The sequence below is a fragment of the Miniopterus schreibersii genome (assembly GCF_964146895.1).
Source record: "Miniopterus schreibersii genome assembly, chromosome: 8".
NCBI lineage: Eukaryota > Metazoa > Chordata > Mammalia > Chiroptera > Miniopteridae > Miniopterus > Miniopterus schreibersii.
Window position 1 is genome coordinate 21,493,231 of NC_138109.1, and position 26,484 is coordinate 21,519,714.

A 26,484-nucleotide genomic window follows, 5' to 3' on the forward strand; every position below is an offset into this window, starting at 1 on the left:
GCTGACCGAGCCTCCATTATCTTCTACTTGAAGGGTCGGAGACCTGAGCCCTGAGTTCTTGTCACCCAGTACTCTTTTTAGTCAACCTCTCCCAAACCCTGAGCAGCTTCCCTCCAGTCTGTCTTCTATGCTACAGCCAACACAATCTTGGCAAAATGCAAATCAGGTGATGTTGGCCTGCAATTTGAAAAAATCCTTTACCAGCTTCCCTGGCTCTGAGAATAAAGAACGAACTGCAGGTGACCTTTCTGAGATGATCTCACCTCACTTGCCCTCCAGGCCTCTTGGCTGTATTGGCCTTCTTTCAGTTCCTCGAACATCAAGCTCCGTTCTACCACATGTCATTTGCACATGCTATGCCCTCTAGATAGAACTGTGCTGTCCAATACAGAAGCCACTAGCCCCATGAGTACTTCAAGCATGGCTAGTGCAACTGAAAAACTGAATTTTTAATGTTATTTAATTTTAATTAACTAAATTTAAAATTTAAAAACATTCAATTCAATAGTGGCAAACTTAACTATTCTTGAGATGACTTGAGTATATGAATCCACTTTTCAACTTTAATTTTTATGAAATCTAAATATAGCTCAACTATTTCTGGTGAAACTTCAGTTTCTAAAATAAGATATGCTATACAGTGTAAAAAATACTTTACATGTCGAAGACTTAGTTTGAAAAAATATAAAATATCTCATTAATAATTTTTGTATTGATTACATTAAAAAAGATAACATTTTGCACATATTTAGTTGAATAAAAGATATAATCAAAATTAATTTCACCTGTTTCTTTTTACTCTTTAAATGTGGCTACTAGAAAAATCTTAATTACATTATTGGTTCATCTTAAATTTCTATTGGACAGCACTGGTCTAGAATGCCATTCCTTATTGTTTTAACTCCTACTTGTCCAGAGCTTGGCTCAAATATCACCTTCTCTGAAAAGCTTCCCTGAGATAAAGTCTTTTACATTTATTCATTTTCTATAGCTATGTGTATGTGCCAGTGGTTGCCTGCCCTTAACTTCGCCCAATTGTAATTATACATTTATTTCAATGATTATTTGATTCATGCCTGTCACCTCCACCTACCTCTAAGCTCCATGCCTGGTTCCCCTCCTGAAACCAAACACTTAGTCCAGAGCCTGGCGCATGGATGGCTGACAGTAGACACTTTCAAATGCCATGGGATGTCTTCCACCTACTGTTCTGCCTTTGGGTCCACTGTCTCCAACCATCTCACAGAGCCTGAGCACTCCCTTCCCCTAGGAAGCCCACGGTAGCCCTTCAGAAGAGAGATTCCACCCCTCCCAGATGGAAAGTCTTCTCTAGCTGACCAGAATCCCTCCATCCTTAGAGGTAAGTAGAGCAGTGCCTCTCAAATGTGACTGTGCATGCCAGTCACCTGGAACCTTGTTACAACGCAGACTCTGGTTCATCGGGTCTGGGACGGGACCTGAGATTCTCATTTCTAACACGCTGCCCAGTGATGACATCACTGCTGGTCCGCAGACTACACTCGGGGTGACAAGTGTAGGATAAAGAGAAGTTGGCTCCACCGTGAGTATCCCCAGAGTTCTCTCCCTGCTTGTCCAGGAGGCCATCAGGGGTCTCTGAAAATTCAGCCCTGTCCCCTCCTGCTCCCACGCATACCCCACCAATCCTGTACCCTGAAAAAGAATGTGGTACCTGGGGCCACTGTTGTCATTTAGTTTTTGTTTTTAGTTTGAAATAAACCTTTAAGCAGTTTTCAGAGTCAGGGCAGCCCTGATGTGGATCATGGATGTGTAACAACTATCAAGTCCCGCAGCTGGAAACGCAGAGCAGTCCTCGCGCTCTGGCTCCTGTTTGTCATGCAGGGCTGGTCCCACTGGCTCCTCAGAAGGCTCCGCTCAGCAGAATTTGGGCCTAGCTCCTGGGAAATGTTTTCTCTGCGGTGTCCACTGGGAGCATCGCAAACCGAGTGTGCGCTGCTGGGGCCTCTTCCAGGCAGAGATGACCCCTCTGCCTCCCTGCCCTGTTCACATCATGGTGTCTGAGGGATAGAAGTGTCTTCCGGTGGCCTTGAGTGTATGTATGTGTGTGTGTGTGTGTGTGTGTGCATGTGTGCACATACACATGTTTGCATGTATGTTGACTGCATGTTTGGACATGGGGTCTGTGTGTGTGTCCATGTGTGTGCAAAATGTGTGTACATGTTGCCCCCGGGGCTCCAGTTCCATAAAACTTCCATCGCTCTTTCTGCGTGGGCCTGGAAGCTGAAGCGTGTCCCTAGGTGGGCCCTGCAGATGTAAGTGGCCCCACTGTCCCTTGCTGCTGCTGCTGCTGCTGACTCTTGCGTCTCCGGGAGCCGGCGCCCGCCTCCTTGCTCTCCTTCCTGCTGGGGTTCTTGTTGGCGTTCTCCCGCCGGCCCTGGCCTCCCTTCCTCCTCCTCTGCCCTGCAATCCAACAGCAGGAAGGTTCAAGACAGGACATCGTGCCACAAGCAGGGAGGCCCCGGGCATGGCCATGGGCCCCGGGCATGGCCATGGGCCCCAGGATGGGAGGGGTGAGGAAGGGGGAAAGGGGAGGCAGGGAGGAGCTGGAATGGCTGCCCTTAGGCAGTGGGGTGCCCTGAAGGCCTCCTCTGACCATAAGCTACTTCAGAGGACCCTGCAATGTGGGTGCTGAAAGGGGGTCCCTCACCCTGAATAAACCACTCCAGCTCCTCCCCCGCATATCTTCCTCAGACCTGGGATCCCAATGGGCCAAGATGCTCAGTGCAGTTCTTAGTTCAGGCAGGATGGCCCCACTCCTTCTGGGGTCAGCTGCGACATCCTTGCCAACTGCAGGCTGACTGACCTTGGTCAAATCATCACACCCCCTTCCAGGCCCTATCTGACCTCTCAGGACCCTTCCAGTGCCCACATCTGCTGGCTCAGAAAAAATGGAGAAACTGAAAGAATATGGACACAGAAATTCCCAGCCCCCAAAACACAGAGTTCCGGGTCTCTGCCGGGCCCTGGCGCTGGTTTGCACAGCATGGGGTGTTGAGTTGGGGATGCCCCATTTGGCCCTGGCCTGAGAATCTCCCGGGCATCAGGCAGGAAGCAGAGGGGGTCTGGTTGCCTGCGGTTGGGCCTGACCCCCGCTCCCGGAGCCGGAGCTGCAGCTCACCGTCGGGACAGGGCGTCCTCCGCACTGTGCACCTCCGGATCTCTCTGGTGTCCGAGCAGACGGCGTGGTCCCCGCCAGGCGCATGGAGCACCCTTCGTGTCCGCTCCTCAGAGCCCCTCCGGAAACCACAGAGCCTCTTCCTCTTGGAGCATGGCCCCCACGGGGACCACTCGCTCATTTCACATTGCGCTGGCAGGAAGGGGGAGAAGAGAGAGAAAGAAGAGGGTGGCCACATCCCCTTCTCTGGCCAGAAGTCCCCAGGGGAGCTGCTCCCACCTGCTCTCCACCTGGGGCTTAGGCCCAGAGGGCAGAAAAGTCCTGAGAGAGACCCCAGAGGGTGGTCGTGGGGTAAGCTCTCTCTGGACAGTGCCCCAGCCACACTCTCCCAGGCCCGCCCTCCGCCCCGGGTCCCAGACCCTCTGCCTACAGTACCCACACGCCTACCAGGACTGCCGCACTCCATGGTGCCATTGGCAGCGGTGGAGCCCTCAGGACAGGCCGGGTAGCAGCGGCCCTTGTGCAGGTACCAGCTCTCCTTGCACTTGGTGCAGAAGTTGTGGCTGAAGCAGGCCTCGCAGTGCTCAATCTTGCATTCTGAGGAGAGGACCAGAGTGGGGGCCTCTGTTTCAGCCTCCCTCATCCCCATTCCAACACCCGCCACCCAGGCCCACCCACACCGAGAGCGAGACGGTGGCCACTCTTCAGGGCTGGCTGGGACTCACCAGGGTCAGCCAACAGCAACCCAAAACCAATCCCAGGCCCTGCAGCCCGAGGTGAGGCCCAGGAGAGCCAGTTTCAGAGGAAGGCAGGACGCCCTGGGATTAGTGGGGGTGAGAGAGGAGGGTCCCAACATCTCATGGCACCCCAGAGGGCCACCTTGTCAGAGCTGAACTGAGGGATACAGTGACCCCTGACCGTGGCTGTGTGGTCTCCTCTTCCCCCACTGCTGGGCGTCCGCAAGACCCCAAACCCTGGATCTCCTCCTGCCTGGGGCAGAAAAAATGGGCTTGGAGGAGAGGGAAGCAATCCCAGGGCAAATTCCTCTCCCTGGGCAAGGAGGCGAGTTCCAGGAACCGCCTGGTTGGACTCCTGGGTCCCTCCCCATCCCCTCCTGCCAGCTCCCCCACCTGCCCCCCCTGGGGGGGCAGTGGGGGGAGGGTGGATTCGGGACTGAAGAAGCAGGCAGGGTCTTTCACAATCTTCCCTTCTCAGATCGTGGGCAGGGCGAACTTCCTCCCCGACTCTGGCACCTGGAGCCTGGGCTGCCAGTTTCCCAGGAGCTTGCATAGCCAGGAACTCCTAACCCCAAATACCCTGAGGACCAAGAGGGCAGCCCCGGTGTCCTACCTCCAACCTTGCAATCTCCCCACGCCCACCACACCCTGCTCTGTGCCTCCTAGCCTCTGTGGCTTTATCTCAGCTCGGTCTCCCTCCCTCCTTCTCTCGCACTCTGATTCCTGGGTTTCACTGCAGGTGCAATACAGTAAGAATTATTGAGTGCCAGACACAAAGGGCTTTACATGTGCCTCCCACAACAACCCCAGGGGTAAAAGCTAGTACTCCCATTTTAGAGATGAGATTTTGAGAGGTTACAACATGCCCAAAGTCACACAATAAACAAATAGCAGAGTTGAGAGGACAACCCCAGTTGACTGATCTGGGGTAGGCCACGTCCCTTCCAGCCTCGCTGTTATCAACTATAAAACAGGTACTATCACTTAGATCCCGTCTCCCTTCAGAGGGTGTTGTGGGCTCAACTGATAAGAGATCTGGAAACACCTTCTAAACTCCAAGGCACTGAACAAGTGGGAGGGAGCCCTGGTTTTGTTCACTGGAGTGTGTTCACCGCATATCCCCCAGCAGGTCAGGCTGAGAAGGGAGGGAGGTGTGATAGCACCTGCCCTGACACACTCGGAACTGTGGCTGGTGTGGGAGAAAGGAGCTGAGAAGACCAGGGGGAGGAAGGGAGGAAGAGCAGCCCGACTGGTGTGGCACAGTGGTTGAGCATGGACCCATGAACCAAGAGGTCACTGGTTCAATTCCCATTCAGGGCGTATGCCCGGTTGTGGGCTCGATCCCCAGTAGGGGGCATGCAGGAGGCAGCCGATCAATGTTCCTATGTCTCTATCCTCTCCCTTCTTCTCTCTCTAAAAATCAATAAAAACATATTTTTTTTTTAAAAGGGGGGGAGGGAAGAGCAGGCTGACCAGGGCTTGACTTTCTCTGCAGTCAGTAGAGCCCGAGGTGGTGTTGAAGCAGAACTGTGATGGGATAGTTAGTGTCTCAGAAGCATCTTTCTGGCTGCAGTGAGGAGGCGGGCCGAAGGGAACCTGATGAGGGTTGGAGCACAGATCAACAGACTATTGCAATAGTCCAGGAGAGAGGTGACGGAGGCCTGGGTAAGGCAACGGCAGTGAGGCGAGAAAGGAGACGGAGCAGGCGTGATTGGGTTATTGGATGGATGGGGGATGGCACAAATGAGAGGCTGGCTCTCAAGTCTATGGCTTGGGTGATGGCTTGGGACGGAGTGACCTGTGGGAATATAGGTGGGTGCAGGTTTGGAGGGAGGAGATGCAGTTCTGATACAGACACACTGAGTTGGAAATGTGGATGGGACATCGAGGGGAGGTGTCTGGCCAGCAACCGGATACTTGAATAAGAAGCCTCATCTCCCCTCCTCAGAGTCCCCCCCAGTCCTCTTGCTGGCCACCAACAGTTCAGAGCACCCTCCCCCAGGGTCCCGACCCTCTAGCGCTTCTCCAGCCCCACCCACACTCACTGATGCACTTGTTCATGTCGGGGTTGCGGGCATCGAAGTATCCAGGCGGGCAGGACGGCAAGCAGACGCCCACCTGGCGGATGTCGCTCCTCTCCAGAAGGATGAACAGCTTGGGCGAGCACTTGAGGCAGCCGTTGACCTCAGAGCAGAGCTCACAGCCTTTGGCGCAGGCCTGGCTCCCCTCGGCACTGACTGCAAGGGTGGGACAGGGTGAGATGGTGGCCATAGGAGAGACCTCAGTCTTTCCCAGGCTCCTACCAGGATGGGAATTGAGATGTGCTTCTCAGAATGAATGTGCATCTCAGCAAGTGCAGGCCAGGCGGGCAGCTCCCTGCAAGGCCGCTGGATAAACCTCCCCAGGATCCTCTCTCAAGGGAACCAGCACAGGCGCCTGGAGCAAGAGCTCCCATCCATTCTAAACGCCTCCATAGCTCGAGGCATGACACAAGCTCACCCCCGGCCTGCTTCACCATCCCCAGAGAAGCGACCGAAGCTGCACCCTTCCTGGAACCTACCCCTACCCTCTCCAGAGGAAGGAGGGTTTTTTATCCTTGAGAAAGTTTTCAGGACAAGAAGGGTAATGGGTTAAACTACCCGAAAAAAAATCACCTGCCCAGAAATAAGAAGACAACTAGAATAACCTACATTTAGAACAGTGGTTTCACCCAGAGGCGATATTGCTCCCCAGGGGACATTTGGCAATGTCTAGAGGCATTTTTATTGTTACACTGGAAAGGGGGGTTGCCACTGGCATCTAAGAGAAAGAGGCCAGGGATGCCAGTCAACAGCCTACAGTGCACAGGGCAGCCTCACAACAAATTACCTGGTTCACACTGTCAGTGGTGCTGAGGCTGAGCAACCCTGGCCTAGAACCATCCTTTGGGGCAGTGAGATCTCCAGCCCCAGCAGACCTCTGATCTTGTTTCATCATGCACACGTTCAGCCAACACTCACAGAGCCCCTCGCAGGTACCGCGGGCAGTGTGAGCACCGGGGACGTGGAGGCAAAGATGCCCAGGCACTCCCCACTGACCTTTCAGGGCCACAGATGGACCCGCAAGCGGGCAAACACTGACAGCCACGAGACCGAGCAATAGTGGAGCCAAAAAGAAGAGAGGGCAGGAGTCACCCGGGGGGTACCATTTGGGCCAACGCTTGAAGAATGACTGAATTTATCCATTAGAAAGTAGAAACAAGGGCCCTCTAGGAGCAGGACCACAGAGGTATAAACAACCCAAGGGGAACAGCACATAACTTGGGGAGCAGGAGAGGTGTGGAGGGGAGCGGTGAAAGACAAGGAGCCCTATCTTAAAGGGCCTTTTATATCACAGCAAGGAACTTGCACTTAATCCTACTAGGCAGCGTTTCCCAGAGTATTCCCTGAAACATTACTCCCCTAAATGTTCAGAGGGGGCCACTGCATCAGGTAAGACTGAGAACCACTGGGTCCAACATGTCTAAACAAGATTCTTTACTGCAGGGCTTCTTGCTCCCTTTATGATGCTCCGGACCCAAGTGCTTCTCCAAGATGGGGACAGAGAGAGCTGCATTTCCCAAACATTTTAGCCACAAAACCTTTGTTTTGCAGAGCTTCTATAGGGACCTTTCTCAGAGATGATTAGACAACAGGGAGCCATTGGCAAGTTTTTGTTTGTTTTATTTTTTAATCCTTACCAGAGGATATTTTTTCCATTGCTTTTCAGAGAGAGTGGAAGGGAGAGAGAGAGAGAGAGAGAAAAACGTTGATGTGAGAGAGACACATTGATTGGTTGTCTCCCGCATGAGCCCCGGCTAGGGCTGGGATCGAGCCTCTAACCGAGGTACGTGCCTTTGGCTGGAATCAAACCGGGACCCTTCAGTCTGCAGGCCAGCGCTCTAACCACTGAGCAAAACTGTTGGCTAGGGCGCCATTGGCAAGTTTTAAGCAGGAGCAAGGCCTCCTCTGATTGACATGTTGGAAGGTTACTTTGGCAGCCTGGGTGGAGACCAGAGACTGAAGGACCAGTTGGAAGGAAGCTGACCAGGTCATCCAGGTGAGAAAGATGAGAGAGTCTTAAACCAAATTTGGTTCAGAGATGCTTAGGGAATACAATCAGCAGGCCCCAGTGACCAACAGGAGGAGGGGGGGAGTCTGGGATGAGACCCAGTATTGAGGCCTAGGGTAGGGGTGAATGGTGGGGCCAGTCACTAAAAGAGGCCCATAGGAGAGGAAGCAAGTTGAGAAGGATGGAGAGTAGTTACGAGTCACTTAGGAGGAGCCAGGCAGCAAGGAGCTGTAGATACAGGCTGGACACAGAGAGCAGGGGAATCAGAACAGAGACGGCAGCAGACCATGCAGGACCCAGAACTCAGGCTGCGGAGTGGGCCGGACTTGGAGCCAATCCCCAGCATGTGGCCCCGGGTGAAACACAGCATCTGGTGTGCCACCCTTCCCACCCCTGAAAAAGGGAGACTCGGATGCCCAGTCGGGAGGGCTGTTGGGAGGAGCACCTGCCCCATTCCTGATCCCTGATTTCACAACAGGAGAGAGAGAGAGAGAGGAGAGAGAGAGAATCATCAGTGTGAGAGAGACACATTGATTGGTTGCCTCTCACATGCAATTTGGGCTGGAGCTAGAACCTGCAACCCAGGTACATGCCCTTGATCGGGAATCAAACCTGGGAGCCTTCAGTGCCCAGGCTGAAGCTCTAACCACTTGGCAACACCACCCAGGGCCTATTACTTTCTCTGTAATCCTCATTTTTGCAGATGAGAAAAGAGAGGAGCTAAATTACGTGAACAGGGCTTCACAGCCAGAATGTGTTCCAGGCAGAGGGCGCAAAGCTCATGAAGGCCAGCGGAATGACAATACAAGGGGACGTGGAAACTGAAAGTATAACTAGGCTGATTTTTAAATTTATTTGTATAAAGTCAGTGTTATTTAATTAATCGATAAATTACAAAATTAATATTGTTCTTGTTGATTTAGTTATTATGAGAGCAAAAATACTCCAAATGTATTGGATTCAGGAGAGAGCCCTTGGGATTATCCTTCCACTTTAGGCCTTTGTTCAGCTATATTACAAATGAATTCAATCACTGTAGATATTACATACTACTCTACTTCAAATATATTAAATCCTCTATTACTCAAGGTTTTTGCTAAATTCATTGTTGAAATGAATGCTCCCTCTAGGTTCTTGCCTGGGTTTCAATAACTGGAGTCATGCAGGTGTCCCATTTGCAGCCTCCACAGCTGTGTTCCCATTCTCATTTATTCCTTCCTGATCACTTTTGTTAGGGACAGTTTTGCAAAAGGCCTTCTCAGGATCCTGCTGCCTACCTCCCATTCAACCAACAACAAATCTCTGAGTGCATTTCCCTTCAGATCTATCAAGGATACGGCAAGAAAAAGTGTGGCACATGCAGGTATCTGAAATTAGTTCAGCATGGCTGGAACCTGGGGTGAGTAGTTAGACATGAGGCTGGAGAGGGAAGCAGGGGTCAGATGAGGAAGGGTCTTAAATGTGTATAGAGGAGTTGGGGCATTATCCTAAAGGCAATGAGGAATTGATGTTGGCTTTAAAATAGGAGACATGGTCTGGATTCCATTTTAGAAAGATCACCCTGTAGTGTGGAGAATGGGTCGTAGGAAGGGCAAAATTGGAAGCAGGAGGACTCCCAGGTTCTAAGACATGGAGCTGAACCAGAGGATGGAAGGGAGCAGACACATGTAAGACATTCAGATGGTAGAATCAACAAGACTAGGGGATGTCGGGGAGAGCACAAGTCAAGGATGACTTAGTGGTGTTGAGCTTGGGTGACAGGGTAGCAGTCAGCCCTTCACCGAGAGAGGGACCACAGGAGGAAGAGCAGGTTTGGATGGGGAAATGATGAGTAGTTGCATTTTAGATGTGTTGAGGTTGTGGTTCTTGTGAGACACCCAGAGGAAGGTGTCTATTAGGCAGTTGAACCTGTGGGTCTGGAACTCAAGAGAAACATTATGGCTAGAGATTGAGACATGGAGTCCCTCACATGTAAACAGTCATCAAAGGCATGAGATGGCAAGGAGAGTGGGCACAGAGAGAAGAGGAATTAGACATTTAAGAGAAGGATAGAAAAATAAGGGCTAGCTTAGAGACCCAGAAGGAGCAACCAGACAGGTAGGGGACACTCAAAAGCATATTGCACCTGGCAGCAGGCCCAGCGGTTAAGCATCAATCAACCTAGGATCCAGGAGACGTGGTCCGGTTCCTGGTCAGGGCACATGCCCGGGTTGCAGGCTCGATCCCCAGTGTGGAGGAGGCAGCCAATCGATGACTGTCTCTCATCATTGATGTTTCTATCTCTCTCTCTCCCTCTCCCTTCCTCTCTCTGAAATCGATAAAGACATATTTTTTTTTTTTAATAAAAAAAGCATATTGCATCATAGAAGCCAAGAGAAAAGTACACTCAACAGAGGAGGGAGGCATCACATGCCAAACGCTGCTGAGGTACCAACAAGAACAGCAACAAACGGGCTGTTGGTGCTCCGGGTTAGGGTGGAGAGCAGGGGCAGGGGTTGAGTAAAAGGAGGCGAGGAAGGAGAGTCATCTTATTTCACAAACTTGGCTGTGGAGGGGGGACAGAGCTCAGGATCCATCCTGGGAGCCGTCACTAGGAGTAAGGGCATGGGAGTGGAAGGCATCCCAGGGCAGAAGCTGCGCAGCTGGAAAAGGCGGCCAAAGGCTGAGGCCTGGGCAACGCTCATGTCCAGCAGACAAGCAGAGGAAGAGGGGCAGAGAGAAAGCTGAGTATGAATCATTGGAGAGGTGGGAGGAGACCAGGAGAGAGTGGGGCTAGAAGCCAAGTTGAAAAGGGAGAGATCACAGAGACCAGGGCTGGGAGGAGACCATGGCCAGTGAGCTCAGGCGAATCTAAGGAGGCTTGCATTAGGAGGTGACCTTGCATTAGGAGGTGACCTTGCATTAGGAGTGACCTTGCGAAGGGCAGTTTTGGTGGAGTGGTAGGGATGACAGCCAAACCACAGTGAGCTGAAGAGTGATGGGAAGGGACAGAGGTGGGCGTGAAACAAGGAGAGGGGCAGAGAGAGTCAGAGAACATAAAGAGAGAGGAGAGAGACCCAGCTGGGAGCCGGACTGTGATCACAAGACTCAGAGGCAGGTTAAAGGCACAAGGATACGGAAGGGTCAAGATATAGAGCTCAGGTGGTAAGACTGGCCTTGAGGCTCAAGGCCAAGGTCAGGGACAAGGGACTCGGGAGGTGAGCTCCATGAGATTTTGGGGCTCAGCAAGGAGGAGAGGGGCTCAGTGATGGGCAGGGGTGAGCTCAATGAAAGGGGTGCTCATCAAGGGGTAGGAGCGGAAGGGTGTTCTCAGCTTAGCAAGGCAAATGAATGGGCAGGGAGGGAGTAGAGCCAGGGGATGGGGGCTCTATGTGTGTGTCCAAGGAGATGGTGGGTGCTGGGGGTGTTGTGTAATGATTCAAAGGGAAAAGCCAAAGCTCATTCATCCCTAGACGTTTATTGCACACCTAACACATGCCCGGAGCAGCTAGGAGCTGGGAATGTGGAGGGGTAGCAACAAAAACCCAGCCAGGACTGCGGGAAACAGGGCTGGCCCGCACTGCCGTGAAGGAGGGGGAACAGGGGGCTCTCCCTTACCCAGCTGGCTGGGTGACGAGGGGGTGCCAGGCAGGAGGAACGGCCTGTGCAAAGGCTCTGAGGCACTGAACATGTTCACGGAATTGAAAATAGGGCTTTATTCTATTGGCGAGGAAAGGGACCATGGAAGGGCACGGTCAGACTCAGCTGAAAGGCTCCCTCCAGCTCCCAAGGCTATGATGGGGGCCGGGGCTGTGGGCACGCAGGGGAGCAGCCCTGCAGGGCTGTAGCCTGGCCTAGGAGGCTGGGCCGGCTCAGTGCAGGGAGCGGCTCAGGGAGGAGGTGGCGCCTTCTTCCCACCTTCCCCACAGCCCCTCCTACACGGCCCTGCTCTTCCCCCCCCATCCCCCCTTCTCACTGGGCTCCTGGGCCCTCTCAGTGGAGCCCTTTTCACTGAGCCAGGAAGGCAAGGCGGGGCCAGCCTCCATTTCTCTGCTGCTTCTTCACCTCCATCCTTGCCTAAAACCCTTCAGGTTGATGTCGCTACAATCAGGCCTTACCCCAGGGTGGCTCAGCGCCCCTGCCTCCTGGAAGAATGGATGCTGGCCCCAGCCCTTCCTCCTCAGGGGGCTTCTCCTCTCCCAGTTACCCACCTTTCTGAAACACCCCTGCCTAGAATCCCTCAGTAGCTCCCTATGCCTGCAGGAGGAAGGCTCGGCTCCTCCACCTCTCCTAAAAAGCTTCCAGGAGCTGATCCCACCTGCCTCATCTCTCAACACTACCCCCCAGGCAATATGAAACTGTTTTTGTTTCTCTGGACATGTCACACTACTTCACACCTCTTGCCTTTGTGCCAGTTGGTCCTTCTGCCTAGGACACTCTGTGGCTCCTCCTGAGCCTGATTAATTCCTTCAAGCCTCAGAACTAAAGTCACCTCCCCCAGGCAGTCTCTCTTGACCTAGTCTCCCTGCAGAGTCTGGGTGGAGTATTTCTGTGTTCCCACGGCCCCAGTACTTAAGTCCACTGTGGTAGACATCACCATGTGCTGTTAATATCTTCTAAAATGTCTTCCCCCCCCCCCACTAGCTTTGGAGGGCAGAGCCTGTCTTATTTCTGAATGGGAGCCCAGTGAAAAGATGAGGGTCCCCCCAGAATATAAGGTTAAGGGTGTGGTGAGTGAGACAGAGGCTCAGGGAGGTGGGTATATGAATGGAGCTCGCTGAGAGTTTGATAGAGTGTAGGGACTCAGGGTGGGGTGGGTGAAGGTCAAGGAGGGGTGGAGAGGAACTCACCATGACCTAGGGGAGGGGTGACCTTGGTATTGGGGTGGAATCTGGCCTTGGAGGAACTAGATTCAGTAAGAGACCTGAGTTAATTGGGGTGTGGGGGTGTGGAGTGAGGGATAGGCAAGGGCCCTTCTCAGGCCTCACACTCTCCCAGGAGACGTGTCTATTCCTGGTGCCCAATCATCTCAGGACATGACCCCTGGGAAGATCCAGCATTCTTTAACTCAACTGGGAGCTTAGTTTAGACCTTTACTGTTTCTCACCTGGGCCCAAATAGATTCTGAACTGTCCTGTTTGCCTCCCACCTCCCCCCACCCTATCCAGCAGCTGGACATGCTGCTCCCCTGAGTAAAGCCTCTCAGAGTCTCCTCATTGCCCATAGCTCAAGTCAGGTCAAGTGCAGACTCCCCAGCCTGGCGAGAACACAACGTTCCGCCATCTGACCTCTGCCCACATCAGCAGCAGCATCCCCCCAGGACGCTCCCTTGGCCCCAGGCAGCTGTCCCTACTCTGTCCTGAGGGGCGCTGGGCTGATCATTAGCAGCACAATCCTTTCAATAGAAAAGATCCTCCACGTATAAAATAGATATGAGCACAGCTGCCCCAAATTAAAACCCTAGGACTCCCCAGAACTCCTCTTAGAAACCATTTCTCCATCTATAACTCCTAGCTGCACCCCATTACCTGAGCAAACAGTCTCTACCTCCTCCCAGCTCCGCATCTACGGACACGCTGGCCCCTCTGCCTGGAATGCCCGCGCCCTCAGCCACTCTCCACCCGCTGCCTAGAGATCAGATGTGATCTCTAAAAACACAACTCGGAGGAACTTGCTCTGGACCCTCCTAGCTCCTGACTTTCATCCAGGTGTAGCAATGAGACACTAGATTGAAATCGGTCCCCCCCCACCTGCCTCCTCCAGGGACTCCTCAAGATTCACTTCTATGACCGGGGCCAGGCTCTGTAGGCTCCAAATGAGTGTTTGGGGAATGGCCCAAGAAATGAATGGGGCTTCAGTGAGGAAAGAAGGACTCTGTGATGGTCAGGGCAAGAGGGGACAAAAGCTCAAGACGAAGGGCAGTGAAAAAGGGCAGAAGGGGGGGCCAGCTTCTGGAGGAGTCAGAGAAGGAATGGGGGCTTCTTGGGGGCAGAACTGAGGGAACTGGCCCAGGAATCTGATAGGAGAAGGGTCTCAGGAAGGGGAGGGGCAGTCAATGTGAGGGATGGTGAGGGAATGAGGGCTCCACTGCGGGGGGAGCAGGAAATCCAGGTGGGAAGGCGGTCAGGAGAGGCTGAGGGCCTGTGAGGGTGAGTGAACAGAAGGATGGGCATGGGGCTGCGTCCTCAGTGCGTGGGAGAGGAGGGGGCACCCTACCAGGGTTTGTAACTCATAGCTAAAGAATTCTTCGCTCAACTTCTGCCCCTCCATGCTGGGAGGCCATCACTCGTACCCGAAATCAACCATTTCTGCACTCAAAGCTGGTGTGTGGCTCCGGATCAGAGTTATATTGGTGGCCTCTGGTGGCCCTATCGACACGCAGTCATGGGATATTGGACAGAGTTGACAGATCTGAGGCTCATCTATATATCAAGCCTGTCTCTGCCCCCCAGGCTGCCCAGTGCCCTTCCATGTGGTCAGGAGGCCAGAGCAGCCACACACGGGTATCTGGCTCTTCTCCCTTTTCTCCCCACTTCCCTGGGCACCCCAGGGCAAAATGGTCCACACATCGTTTATATAACAGTGACGCGACTCCTGAAGTCAACAGGGAGCTGGATATTTCACAAAGGCTTCATTACATGTCTGCATCATCTCATGCAAGCCTCACTATTCCTGTACGATGACACTTGATTCTTAAGCAATACTGCCTACAGCATCCACTCTCATCTCTCTGAGCACATGTTCCTCTTGGACCCTCACTGCACCCCAAGTCTTTCCCCTCACCTCACCCCATCCACGTATCTCACCATCAAGGATGCCTGTCACTCACACCACTTGGTAGTAAAAGCTGGGTTACTGCTGCTGAGGCTGTGAGATGCGGCTACATCAAAAGTGTCATAACTGCTGTATTTGATTGGCCATGGTTGGGGCCGGGCCTTTTCTGATAGCCAGGCCAGTACTTTTTTTTTTTTTTTTTTTAGTACAAAGTTTGGAACAACAGGTCTTCTGACCCCTGGTTTAGGTGGGCGTGTGGCTCTGCACATGTGATGGACAGCGTGATTACTAGTACAGGTCACACAAGCGTGAGTGGCTCCACTCAACTCCTTCTCACATCTTGGAATTAGAGGAGATATTATAAACCACTAAACTGCATCTGGCCCGTGCAGTCCAAAATACTGGCTGCGACAGGCGAGAAGGGAGGAAAACCAAGGCCTCAATGCTGATTAAACCTAACCGTCTCTAATTGTTTGTTAAGCCAGGGATTTTCAGCTTCGCCAGTTCTCTGAGCTTCTGTCCTGGGCTGGGTTTTGCCCTTGGCCGCTCACATCGAGACCCAACCAGACTCCACTGCCTTTCAACCTTTCTGGCAGCCTCAGTCTGCAGGCCTCAAGCGGGAAGCAAGAAGTGGCTGAGCCAGGCTTCAGAGGAGCTGCCTGACCATGGGCGTGATGTCTCTGATGGAGGATGTTGAAAGACAGGCCCTGGGGTCGAGCCTCGGTCTGTAACACAGGCCTCCACCTCACTCCTGACATGTGTCTCTCACATGCAGTGGCCACTCCCACAACAGTGGGCAGGTAGGAACCCCCATCACTGGAGACATTAAGCACAGGCTAGAGGACCTGCTCCTGGGAGCGCCTAGAACAGGACTCTATGAGGGACAGCAAGGCCAGTGGGGACAGGTTCAACCTGAACTCTATCAAGCTCTGTTGTCAAGAAGACTGGGCTCACAGGAGTTAGGAGACCTGGGTTCCAGTACTGACCCCTTAGGCCTGTCATCTCTTCCCCTTTCCTAACTTCAGTTTCCCCATCTATACAATGATGGATTTATTTTATTTTAAGCTGTGAGAACCCTGTCTTCCAATGATATCTTATGTGGAATCTTACAAAAAGTAGGGAAGAGCAAAGCTGCTCTGGTTGGAAGGGGGTTGGGTCTGACTCCTGCCCACTTGCCTCCCCTCGCTCCCTCAATGCAACTCCTTGATTCCCGCTGGACGGGGTTAAACACCATAAGAGTGGACAGTCTCACGATCTTCCAGCTCCACCGTGCCTGCCCCATGATCTGGGCAGGGAAGGCTGTTGCCTAACACCAGGCTGGCAGAGCTCCTGGCCCAAAGGGGTTGAGAGCTGCACTTCAGCCACCACTGACAGAAAGAGCCCTAAACTGTTGGTGAGGAGGGAACCAAGCATCCTGGGGCAGGGGAACCGGGATCATCTCCATGGTTACCACACAAAGCTGGTGTTATGTCAAAGGGCATAATCCACACACTGGATCCTCACAAGAGAGGGGTTAATCTAGAAAGCAGAGCCTACAAAGGGGGAACTAGACAAAGTGAATAATCTACAGAGTGCTCAGTCTCAACAAATTAATCCACAAACTGGATAATCCACAAAGAGGATAACCTATTGAGTAATCTACACAAGAAGAAATCGGCAATGGTCATCACAGAATGAAGCCACGGAAGGTCCCCGAGTCCCCCAGGTGGCCCCCCTACCACGCCGACAGCCCCACTCATTACTCACTCCGCCTCTGTCTCTTCCCCTTGATCCCCCGGCTGCCAGCAGTGAGATGCATCCAGCTCAGAACCAGGGCCACCACACACAGCCCAAGCCGCATAGTCACTCGCCAGCTCCAGGCCCCTGGTAGGAGGGGTGGTCTCTGGGGTGATGGATGGCGCAGGGCTGTCGCTAACGCCTCCGGGGCTGGGTCAGCAGCAGGAGGCCCAGAACTGGGCCATGTCCCAAATCCACCATAATCTCAGAAAGGGTGTGGAAAGCCCATAAGGCAGTCCAGAGAGCGTTTCTCAAAGGCAGCTAGAGTGTCACATGGGAAAACTTGTCACTTCAGCAGGGACACCTCCAAAACCCAACCTGTTGGGAGAGGAGAGAGAAGGATTATTTCTGAGGTACCAGGGTATCTCCCCAACCTATGCCTCCTACATTCCCACGTGTCTCTTATCCAGGGGACTGAGAACTCAAAATGTTGTGGACATTACAAGTTGCCCACCTGGCACCCCAGAGAAGAAATCTGCGCCTTTTCCTATCGTGCAGAATTCCCTGGGACGAGGGCTGGTCACCCAGGCAGCTGGAATGCGTTGGACCTTCAAGCCAAGCTGTGGATCACCGGGAACCAGCGGCCCCCACCCCTCCCAATGCCCGCCAGCTCTGACCAGCTCTGACCGTCTTCAGGTCTACCTTGCAGACCTCATGCTGCAGTAATATCGTGTCTCTTGAAGAGGAGCTCTCTGTCCTTCTGTGAGTGACCCCTCAGCTTTCTTTTCCCAGTGCTGAGTCACCCCGGTGCCTTTCACCTGTCCTGGAGCTAGAACAGTGGCCCCGGACAAGCCGGCAGACTCTGCACAGCCCTCTGGACTTGGCGGGAGGAAAGGAAGTGAGGCTTCCCTGGGCCACAGAAACTCTGACACAGCAGGCCCAGCAGGCCTGGCCTTTGTGAGAGGATGAAAGAGGCAGCTCTGCCCGCCCGTCAGGGGCACAGAGAATGGGGATAATCCCCCAGCCCAGTGAGAGCCAGGTCTCTGGGCCGCTGGCCTGGTGATGGGGGCAGGGGGAGCTGGTCCCTCCCCAACAGAATGTGTCTGGGAAGTTGGAGCCCTATCTGGGAGTCAGAGGATGAAACCCTGCTGCACACTCACAGGAGCACGCACGTGCTCCCAGCACACCGCAGGGGCCGGCCCACACACTGCCCCGCACCCGCCCACGCTCACACAGGGACAGGGGGGAACCGCGAGCCTTCAGGAAGCTTTGTAGATGCCAGGGAAGTGTCACCCTCCCATCCACTGGTTAGAGGCCTTTGGAAAGTCACTACGCCTCTCTGAACCTCAGTCTCCTCATCTATAAAATGGGGATAGGTATGCCTGCTTCACAGGCTTGCTCTGAGAATTGGCTGAGTCTTGGCTTACAAATGAGAAATCTGACTTGCTGGAATGGAGGTGTCCCTCCCAGCCCTTGTCCCAATCCTCTTCCCCTTCGCCTCTCAGGGAGGCCCCAGGAGAGCCCACCTGCATGGGAGATAAATCATTATCCCACAGGGGAGCTTAGCACCTCCCTCCTTAGCCTCTCCCACCAGCTTTGAAGGCCAGACACACTCAAGTGGTTAAGCTGCCTGTAAGAAGTGTTTACACAAGGCTGATGGATCCCACCTGGTGCTAGGACCAGCCACCCCCAATGCCCTGTCAGCTGCCAGCCCCTACCTGCCCCTCCAGTACTCCCTGCACAACCTGCCAAAGCCTTCCCACCCTCCCCAGCCCCCACTACATGTTTCCAACACCTTCAGTTTATCAAACTGGGGTGTTCAGCCCCAAGTATATTAGTCTCAGAGGTTGGCCATAGAGCATGATGTCAGGGGCATAAACTTCAGAGTCAGGCTGCCTGGCTTCCCACGTTGGCTCACCTACTTATCAGCTGTTACCTCGGGCTAGTTGCTTAGTTGGTCAACTGAGCCTCAGTTTCCTTATCTACAAGAGGGTGGTTGTTTTTTTATAGCTTAAATGAGTTAATACATAAAAGTGCTTAGGATGGTGCCTGGCACATAGAGAGGGAGGACTCAATCATATTTGTTGTGTTTTCTATGACCAAGACTTCATTTTGTGTCTACATTCCAATGGTCATCTAAGAAGCAATATAAACACTTTTTGTATCCTCTAGATATGTATCTTAACCCTAAGCGCTGTTATGCAATTTCCATATTTGCATTTATCTCTTCAGTTGATCAACTCGGCCCCAAAGTGATCACTCAAAGTGATAGGGTTAACCTTTAATTGCAGCGTTTCTCAAACTGAGGTCTGAGGACCCCAGGCAGATACACTGGACAGACCCTGGAGGAGAAGACCGCACGGGACACACCTGGTGTTAAATCCTGGATCTGTGAGACTTTCTTTGGTCTTACTGTGGGATCAGTACTCCTGGGGTCCTTGGTGCAGAAAAGGTCTCCTATGAATATCTGCACTCCCTGTGTCTGCCTTGCACAGAGCCTGGCACTTCGGGGGTTAGTGCTCAGCAAAGGTCAGCTCCCTTACCCTCCCTCCCTTTACTTTCCTCTAACCCCACCCCACCCCCAATCCTCCCAGGTCTTAGTTTTCAGCCCAGCTCTAGCCATGCTCACCCAGTCCTGGTGACTGAAGATCTTATGGCCCATTCCCACCCGAGTCACCATCTAACCAGGATCTCAGCTGGGAAATAGGAAGGAGGACCCAGATCTGAGTTTCACTGGAGCAAATGACACTGGCCCCTGTCACCCATCACTGGATGGGGAGAGTTTCAAGCACTTAAAACACACACACACACACACACACACACACACACCATCAACACTGAAAAAGACCTAAGAGTTCATTATACCAGGGGCACAAGCAACAGATAGAAAGGAAACCGAATGCATGTGTGCATGTATGTGTATGGGGGAGGGGGCGTGAAGGGCAAATGCCCCATCTAAAGGGAGCATATGCTGTTCAGCTCCAGTTGATTGTTATAACGGCTCAATTTGCCTGATCTTCTGATTTTTTCAAAGTTGAAACTTCAGAATTTTATGTGAAATCTGATTTTAATAGCTGGGGAGAAACCCTGCAACACCAGCTCCCCCCCCCCCCCCACACACACACACAACCACAGGGGCTGGGGCTGAGAGAGGAGATAGGAGCTGACGACTTTCTTTTAAGTAGCCCACTTCATTTCTATCAGTTCCTCTGTCTGATTTCCCTTGCCCCTTGGGCTATATGGCACAAGCAGTTCCTTTTTTGAGGCCCATTACTCTGCACAGGCAGAGCCAGCAGTGGGAACTGCTGGCAGTGATCAAGCTCTCAGGCATCCATGGGGGCGAGGAAGGGCACTTTTATCTCTGCCAGGGTGGGAGCGAGGGGTTCACATTCATCATGAACCTGCACCACCTGCCATGGGCTAGGCCGTCATTCGCTCCTCAGAGAGGACAGTAAAATTCTTCCCATTTTCCGGGCACTGAGAAGTCGAGGATCACCCGCTCAGGGACCAGCCAGGTTGCTGCTCGGGATTGGGGATCGGGAGGGCGGGGCGGGGGGCAGGGAACTGGGGGAGGGGGTATGACCCAGCTTGGGGACGCCACCCAAGGAGGTGGGGAAGGGGCTGGAGGCGGAGGCAGACCTGGGGGGTGGGGGGGAGAGACGCAAGTGCTCGGAGGTCGGGGGAAGGGGAGCACGCTGGGGAGGGCCATAGCTGCGGGTGGCGCTGAGGCCGGGACTCAGTCCCCCTCCCCCGCAGAGGGCTGGAATACCTTTCACCTTCTAGCCTGCAACGCTCTCAGGATAAATTGGTATTCCGTCGGGGGCCGGACACAGACCCAAAAATGTAAACCATCCGCATCATTTCTCATGAGCCCTCCCCGAGACCCGCTAAGGGCGGAGATTTTTGGCCGCAGAGTGGGCCGGCGGGTAGGGGCAGAAGAATTGCTGGGCAGGGGGAGGAACCAGGGGCGTGCCCGTCGGACCTGTCGGGATCAGAGTGTCAGCCAGAGAAAAATTAGGGGCTTTCACCCCGCTCGCCCCCCAAAACGGAGGGCAGCGGGGAAGGCTGCTCTGCGTCGCTCATCACCGCTCCAGGCGTGTAAACTCTCCCCCACCATCCCGGATAAGACCGACAGGTGCAGGGGGGAGGTCGACCTGAAGTCCCCTTGACCACCCCCCCAAAATCCAAGCGTACTCTCCAAGTCCGAGAGGCCAGTTTCTAAGGGAACTGTGCCCCGGCGCGCGCACCCCGAGCCCTCCCCGGCCCTCCGGGGAGCCCGGGGCGCGCACAGCCCCCGCCGCCCCGCCGAGCAGCGCCGTCCGACCCTCCGCGCTCCACCCGCGGCCTCGGGGGGACACGCGCCCCTCAGGGCCGGGGGCCGCCACGCACGCCGCCTGCCACGTCGGACCAGACCCGGGCCCGAGCTGCGGGGCTGGGGGGGGGGGCAAGGGCCGTGGGACTCGGGGAACCCGAGGTGACGAGACCGGGAATCAAAGCCTCTGCGCGGGGAGAGGTGGTGAGCAGGGCGGGCAGACCTAGGAGCGGAGACGATCTTTGGGGCTGCGGGGTTGAGGGGAGCCCGAGGCAGCCACCGGGACAGGGCTGCCCACAGGCTCGAGGGGGATGACACCGCCAGGGGCAGCAGGACTTGCAGGAGGGGCTCCAAGTCGTGCCCTCTCCCGCCCTCGCTGACCGGGGAGCAGCCAGAAGTCCTCTTACCCTCGCCGTCTGCGCCCTGAACTCGGCTCGGGCAAGCCCCGAAGGGAGGGCCCGCGGCCCCCCAGGTCCCCGGGACGGGGGCGCCCGGGAGGAGGACAGGGCAGTTCAGGGGGCACTCACCTCCGCGCAGCCGGCCGCGGCGGCGGCAGACCCGGGGGCAGCGAGGGCGCGGCCCGTGCACCCGCCCGCGGCGGGACTGTCCTGGGCACCGGGCTCCCCCGCGCTCCGCCCGCTGGGTCCCTAGTTGCTCAATCCGCGCGCGGCTCACGCCCTCCGGGGCCAGCGCCCCACCCGGCGCACCGGTCCTCGGGGCGGCTGGGTCCGGCCCGCGCTCTCCCGGTGCCCGCTCGGCGGTCCGCGCCGGCTCCCCGCGCCGAGCCCGTGCTCTCCGTCGCGCCTCCGCTCGGCCGCAGCTCCCAGCCGGGAGAGGGGCCAGCCCTCCGCTCGCACGAGGGAGGGAATCCCCCCCCTTTGCAGTCCCACCCCCGAGCCGGCCCCCCTTCCCGGGATCCGCAGGAAAAAACGGACTGGAGCGCCAGGCCCGGGAGTCCGTAGCCCCCTCCCGCACGCCCTGGCCCGCAGCTGGGGCGCAGGGCTGGCAGCCGCACGCGTGCTCTGCACCCCCGCGCAGACCCTCTGCCCTCGTTCCTGCCTCCCCGCCCCCGCCCCACGCCCCGAGGATTTCACACTCCAGAGCAGGCGCTGCAGTTCCGGGCATCCTGGGGGCAGAACAGGGCTCAGGAGCCTCTGGAAACCTCAGTTTCCCAGTAAGGATCCTGGGAAGTGACTAGAAACCAGAGCAACAGGGTCTGCTGTCCTGGCCACGCCCTCCTCCTCTCCGGGTTAAGTCTTCAAAAGCATCTTCCCAGTAGAGAGAAAACTTGAGGCTATACGAACCCAGGTGAGGGCACTTCCACGCGAAACTGATGTAGGAGAGTGAGGGAGGCTTTGAAATAAAACCTAGATTCAAATTCTTGCTCCATCATTTACCAGCTGTGTGGCCATGCTGAAGTTACTCAACCTCTCTGAGCCTCAGGGTTGTCATCTGTTTTGAGGGTTCAGTGAAATAAAGGATTCAACTGTCTGGTAAATGGTAGAGGGGCTCTATACATGTTTGGGGAATGAGTCTTGAAGGGCTGCAGACACCTGCAGTGACCCAGAAGGTGTTCAAGTCAAGCTTCAAGAAGGGAGGCAGGGAGACTCACTCTTAGGGTGGCACCCAGCTGTTCTCCAGCTTCATTTTAGATGGGGTAAAGGAAAATGGGCTGAAACTGTAGTTAGCAGGAGTTAAGTTAGAGCAGAAAAGATATACTGATTGTGGGGGTGGGGGTAGGGGTGGTGGGTAATGAAGACAGGCTGTGGAATCTCCTTCTCAGAAGAAGGGGGGGGCAACCCTGACTATTGAGAAAAGAGCACAGAGTCTTTTACAGTGACAGGGGAATAGATGGAATGACCCCTGGTGTGTCCTGATGGCCAGAGAACAAGGATGGTGGATGGCCAGAGAAAGTGGAGCAGTTGGGTCCCAAATGCCCTATGTCTGGGCTCAGTTACCCAGAGCATTGCCAAGTTTGCAGGAGGCACATAGCCACTTCCGAGTTGGTCCTGGGCCCCCTCCAGCCCCCTCTGCAGCCCCTCCCCTCTCCCCTCTGCCCTGAGCCTTCCCTATGTCTCACCGGCCCTTGGCTCTGCTCCGTGCCTAATCAAACAGCCCCAAATGCTGAAAACTCAATGTTTATTTTATTTTATTTTTTTACACACTTGCATAACTCCCCGACAAGCCACGCCAGGCGTTGGGCTTTTTGTTTGGTTTTATTTTGTTGCATTTAGGGAAAAAAAGAGGGAGAGAGAGAAGAGAAGAAATAACACAAACCACCCAGCCCTAGAAGCTGTCTTAGGCCAGGCAGTGGGCTCAGGTTTCCTGCCCGAGGAAAAGGCTGTGGGAGTTGGGGGGGGGGGGGCTCACTACCAGGCTCAGGAATGAGTGAGAAAGGGAAGAAAGCCACCTGGGTCAGAGAAGATAATGAATTAGAACCATGTGACAGCAATGGACGAATGATAAAGAGCATTTCTTGTGCACCTAATATATGCCAAGCACTGCGCTTGCATATACATTCTGTTACCTAATTTTGCAACCATTTTGTTTTCTGTTTTCTTTTTATCTTATAAATGTGAATTCTGAGCCTCAGAGAGGTCAAGTAATTTGCTCAGAAACACGTGACCCGAAAGCCCAGTTCCCATTATGCTAAATAACTTGTAATTTCCCCGAGAACCATGCTGCCCTGAGTTTGCATGTGCTGTTCATTTTGCCTAGAAACCCTTTTTTCTCTGACCTTTCTCTTATTGTCCTTCAAAAGGACTCTAGGAGGTTTTATCCAGCCACCTTCCACATCAGCCCCCCAGACCTTAGAGACTGTACATCGCTCTGCACTGGCCTGAGACTGTCCCTCTCACTACACTCTCAGCCCCTTAAGGGCAAGGACTCATTTCTCCTTATGATCCCAGCACCAGGGACACACATATTTGATGTTTAGTGAACTGAACCCCAAGGCAGCCAGGGCTGGACCTTCTGTAAATCCTTCAAGCTTATTTAGATGATGTTCCAGGTCACTATCACTACTCACCCAGGCCAAGGTCATCATTCTCATTAGAAGACCCAAGGTCAGTGGACAGGACCAGGGCAGTAGCTTCTAGAGATCATTAAAGTTTGTTTACTTTCTGTCATCCTTTACCAGGCAAAAACTATTCTACCACCTTCACTGTCACTGTATCGGTATACTTTCAGCTACGAGCAACAGAAAACCAACTGAATAGCTTAGAAAGCAAGGTGGTTTATTATTTCATGTATCAAGAAGGGATGAGGTAGGATGATCCAGCAGTTCCACAACCACATTAGATTCTTCCCTATATTTTCATTCTATCATCCTCAGTGTGTTGGCTCCTGTCCTCATGATCACAAGACGGCTACAGTAGCTCCAGGCACTACGTCTTTACCAACCAAGTCCAGCAACAAGTCCAGCTGTCTCTTTTAAAGAGTTAACTAGCGCTTTAAAATGGTTAAAGTGGTAAATTTTGTGTTATGTATATTTTACCACAATTAAAAAAAATTTTTTGAGAAGCTAACTGGATCACATCCCCAATGAACCAATCACAGACAAGAGGGTTGGTGCCACTATTGGCTTAGACCTGTCAGGATTCACCTGCATTAAGTGGGGAAGGGTGTTCACAGACAAAAGCAGAATGCTGGCAGCGCTGGAGAAGGGGAAATAGGCTTTGGGGTAGGCGACCAGCAGTGTTTGTGATCATCACTGTTACTCAAAGGAAAGCTGACTTCGTTATGGTCAGTTTCTCACAGACTCCCCTGCACACCTTAGTCTCCGCGGCCCCGCTGTTCTCTGAGGTCTTGTGGTTCTCTCTTTTACGGAGGCAACATGGGATAGTGGTTAAGTGCATGGACACTGGAATTAGCCATGTCTCAGTTCAAAACCCATCTCTACCACTGACAAGCTCAGTGTCCTCGGGCAAGTCACTTGGGCTAAGTTTCCTCATCTGTAAAATGGATATAGTAACAACATCTACCCCGCCACAATTCTTACGAGGGTAACATAGCTAATGCATTTAAAGAGCCTAATGCAGCCCTCACTGGTTTGGCTCAGTGGTTAGAGTGTTGGCCCGTGAATAGAAGGGTCCCAGGTTTGATCCCAGTCAAGGGCACATACCTCGGCTACAGGCTTAATCCCGGCCCGGCAGAGTCAGGCGCGTGCAGGAAGCAACCAATCGATGTGTCTCTCTCACATCGATGTTTCTCTCTCTCCTCCCCCCCTTCCACTCTCTCTGTAAAGCAATGGGAAAAATATCCTCGGGGAGGAATAAATAAATAAATAAAGAGCTTAACACAGTGCCAGGAATTACAGCGAGTACTTAGTACATGCTGGCTCTTATAATTTGCTGTAATTTTGTCCTTTCACTCATTAAATATCCACTGAGTGCTATTGTATTCCAGGTAGCAGGCTGGGAGTGGAGGGTAGAGAAAGAATATCACAGTCTGTTTTCCTAAGGAGCTCCTGCCTAGTGGGAGAGATGTATGAGACAAGGTAGGTGAGGGACAGTGACGCGGCACAAAGGAGGTGGCAAGAAGGAGATGCCGGAAAGACTTGTTGGCATTTTCCAGGCGCGTGAGATGAAAAACGTATGCCAGGCAAAGGCCCGGTGGCCTGATGCATCACGGGACCCTTAGAGCTATAAGTAGCTCTGGTTTGTGGGGATTTAAGGTGAGAGAGGTGGGGAGGAGGGCAGCAGCTGAGATCCTTCCAGAAGGGCCTCAGATGCCAAGCTAAAGATCAGGGACTTTACCAGGAGGGGGCACCCGCTGGGGGTTATGAGGTAGGTAAGAGGCAGGATTGGAGTTGTGCTCTAGAAGGAGCGCCTGGCAGCTCTCGTAAAGGCTGAATTTGATGGGGAGAGACAAAAGGAAGTGGGGAGCCCCAGTGAGAGAGAGGAAGGGGGTCATTTGCCAGAGCACTGCTCGGCTCTTCCCCTTTCCTCTCTCAGCCGCTCTTCCAGAGGTCCAGCTGTGCCTTTGGGAGCCCACTACACCATAAACACACCCTCCCAGATTCTCCACCTTGTGTGACTGAAGGAGCGCGGGCTCCCCTGACACAGACCTGGGACAAAGCAGCCCTCACCTGGCAGAGCGTGGAGAACCACTCCCTCTCTCACAGGAGGGAGCACCTTCCCCTCGCCTCCCTTCACCATCCTGCTCATACCTCCCTCCTCTCCTCACCTTTGGGACCTGCCAAGTGGCCTCTGGTGCCTTCTTTGCTCACACAGGACTTGGACATCTGTTTCAAGGTCCTCTTCTCCATCACAGGCTCCAGCAGCATCCCGGGGACCTCACTCCATTCAGTGCCACTCCCAACACGGCTGATATTCTCACCCACTCAGCCTCCCAGTCACATGGCCACTCCCTCTTGGTCTCACCCAAAGTGCCCCATCCCTGAGTTCATAAGACCCCCAGGCCCCCAGGTGCCCACCAGAACCTCCTTTTGCTCCCAACCTCTTGCTCTCTTCCTCCTAATTCAGTCTTGACATTTCGACCACTCGATAATGATTTCCACACTGGCCTTGCCTCGACATCTCAACTCCCCTGCCAACCCTCTGCCTCCTCCTGCTGAGCTCTGCAGGAGAATCCTCCAGCTACCTGGGACGGTGCCACCGCATTCACAGCCAGCCCCGACTGGGCCCTCAGCCACTGGTGTTGATCCCTCAAGCCACCCAGGCCCCACCCTCATCAAGACAGCTGAGACAGCCAAGAGTGAC

General features: G+C 53.9%; 1 protein-coding gene across 1 annotated transcript; it reads right to left on the reverse strand.

Moving 5' to 3' along the window:
- Nucleotides 1–1,697: 1,697 nt before the first annotated feature.
- RSPO1 (R-spondin 1) lies at nt 1,698–21,410 on the reverse strand. Its single transcript, XM_081144930.1, has 6 exons — nt 21,289–21,410; nt 16,480–16,827; nt 5,937–6,128; nt 3,602–3,751; nt 3,158–3,346; nt 1,698–2,439 (listed from the first exon to the last, which is right to left on the reverse strand). The coding sequence occupies exons 2-6, from the start codon at nt 16,571–16,573 to the stop codon at nt 2,273–2,275; spliced, it is 792 nt and encodes a 263-aa protein (XP_081001056.1). The 5' UTR covers nt 16,574–16,827; nt 21,289–21,410; the 3' UTR covers nt 1,698–2,272.
- Between the last annotated feature and the right edge of the window lie 5,074 nt (nt 21,411–26,484).

What these genes read in the sequence shown, in the direction of transcription:
- RSPO1 (XM_081144930.1), bottom strand. Translation starts at nt 16,573, where the DNA reads ATGCGGCTTGGGCTGTGTGTGGTGGCCCTGGTTCTGAGCTGGATGCAT. An exon ending in GGGGAAGAGACAGAGGCGGA is followed by an intron (nt 6,129 to 16,479) that starts GTGAGTAATGAG and finishes CCACCCTTGCAG; the next exon opens with TCAGTGCCGAGGGGAGCCAG. An exon ending in GAGGACGCCCTGTCCCGACG is followed by an intron (nt 2,440 to 3,157) that starts GTGAGCTGCAGC and finishes GTTGGATTGCAG; the next exon opens with GGCAGAGGAGGAGGAAGGGA.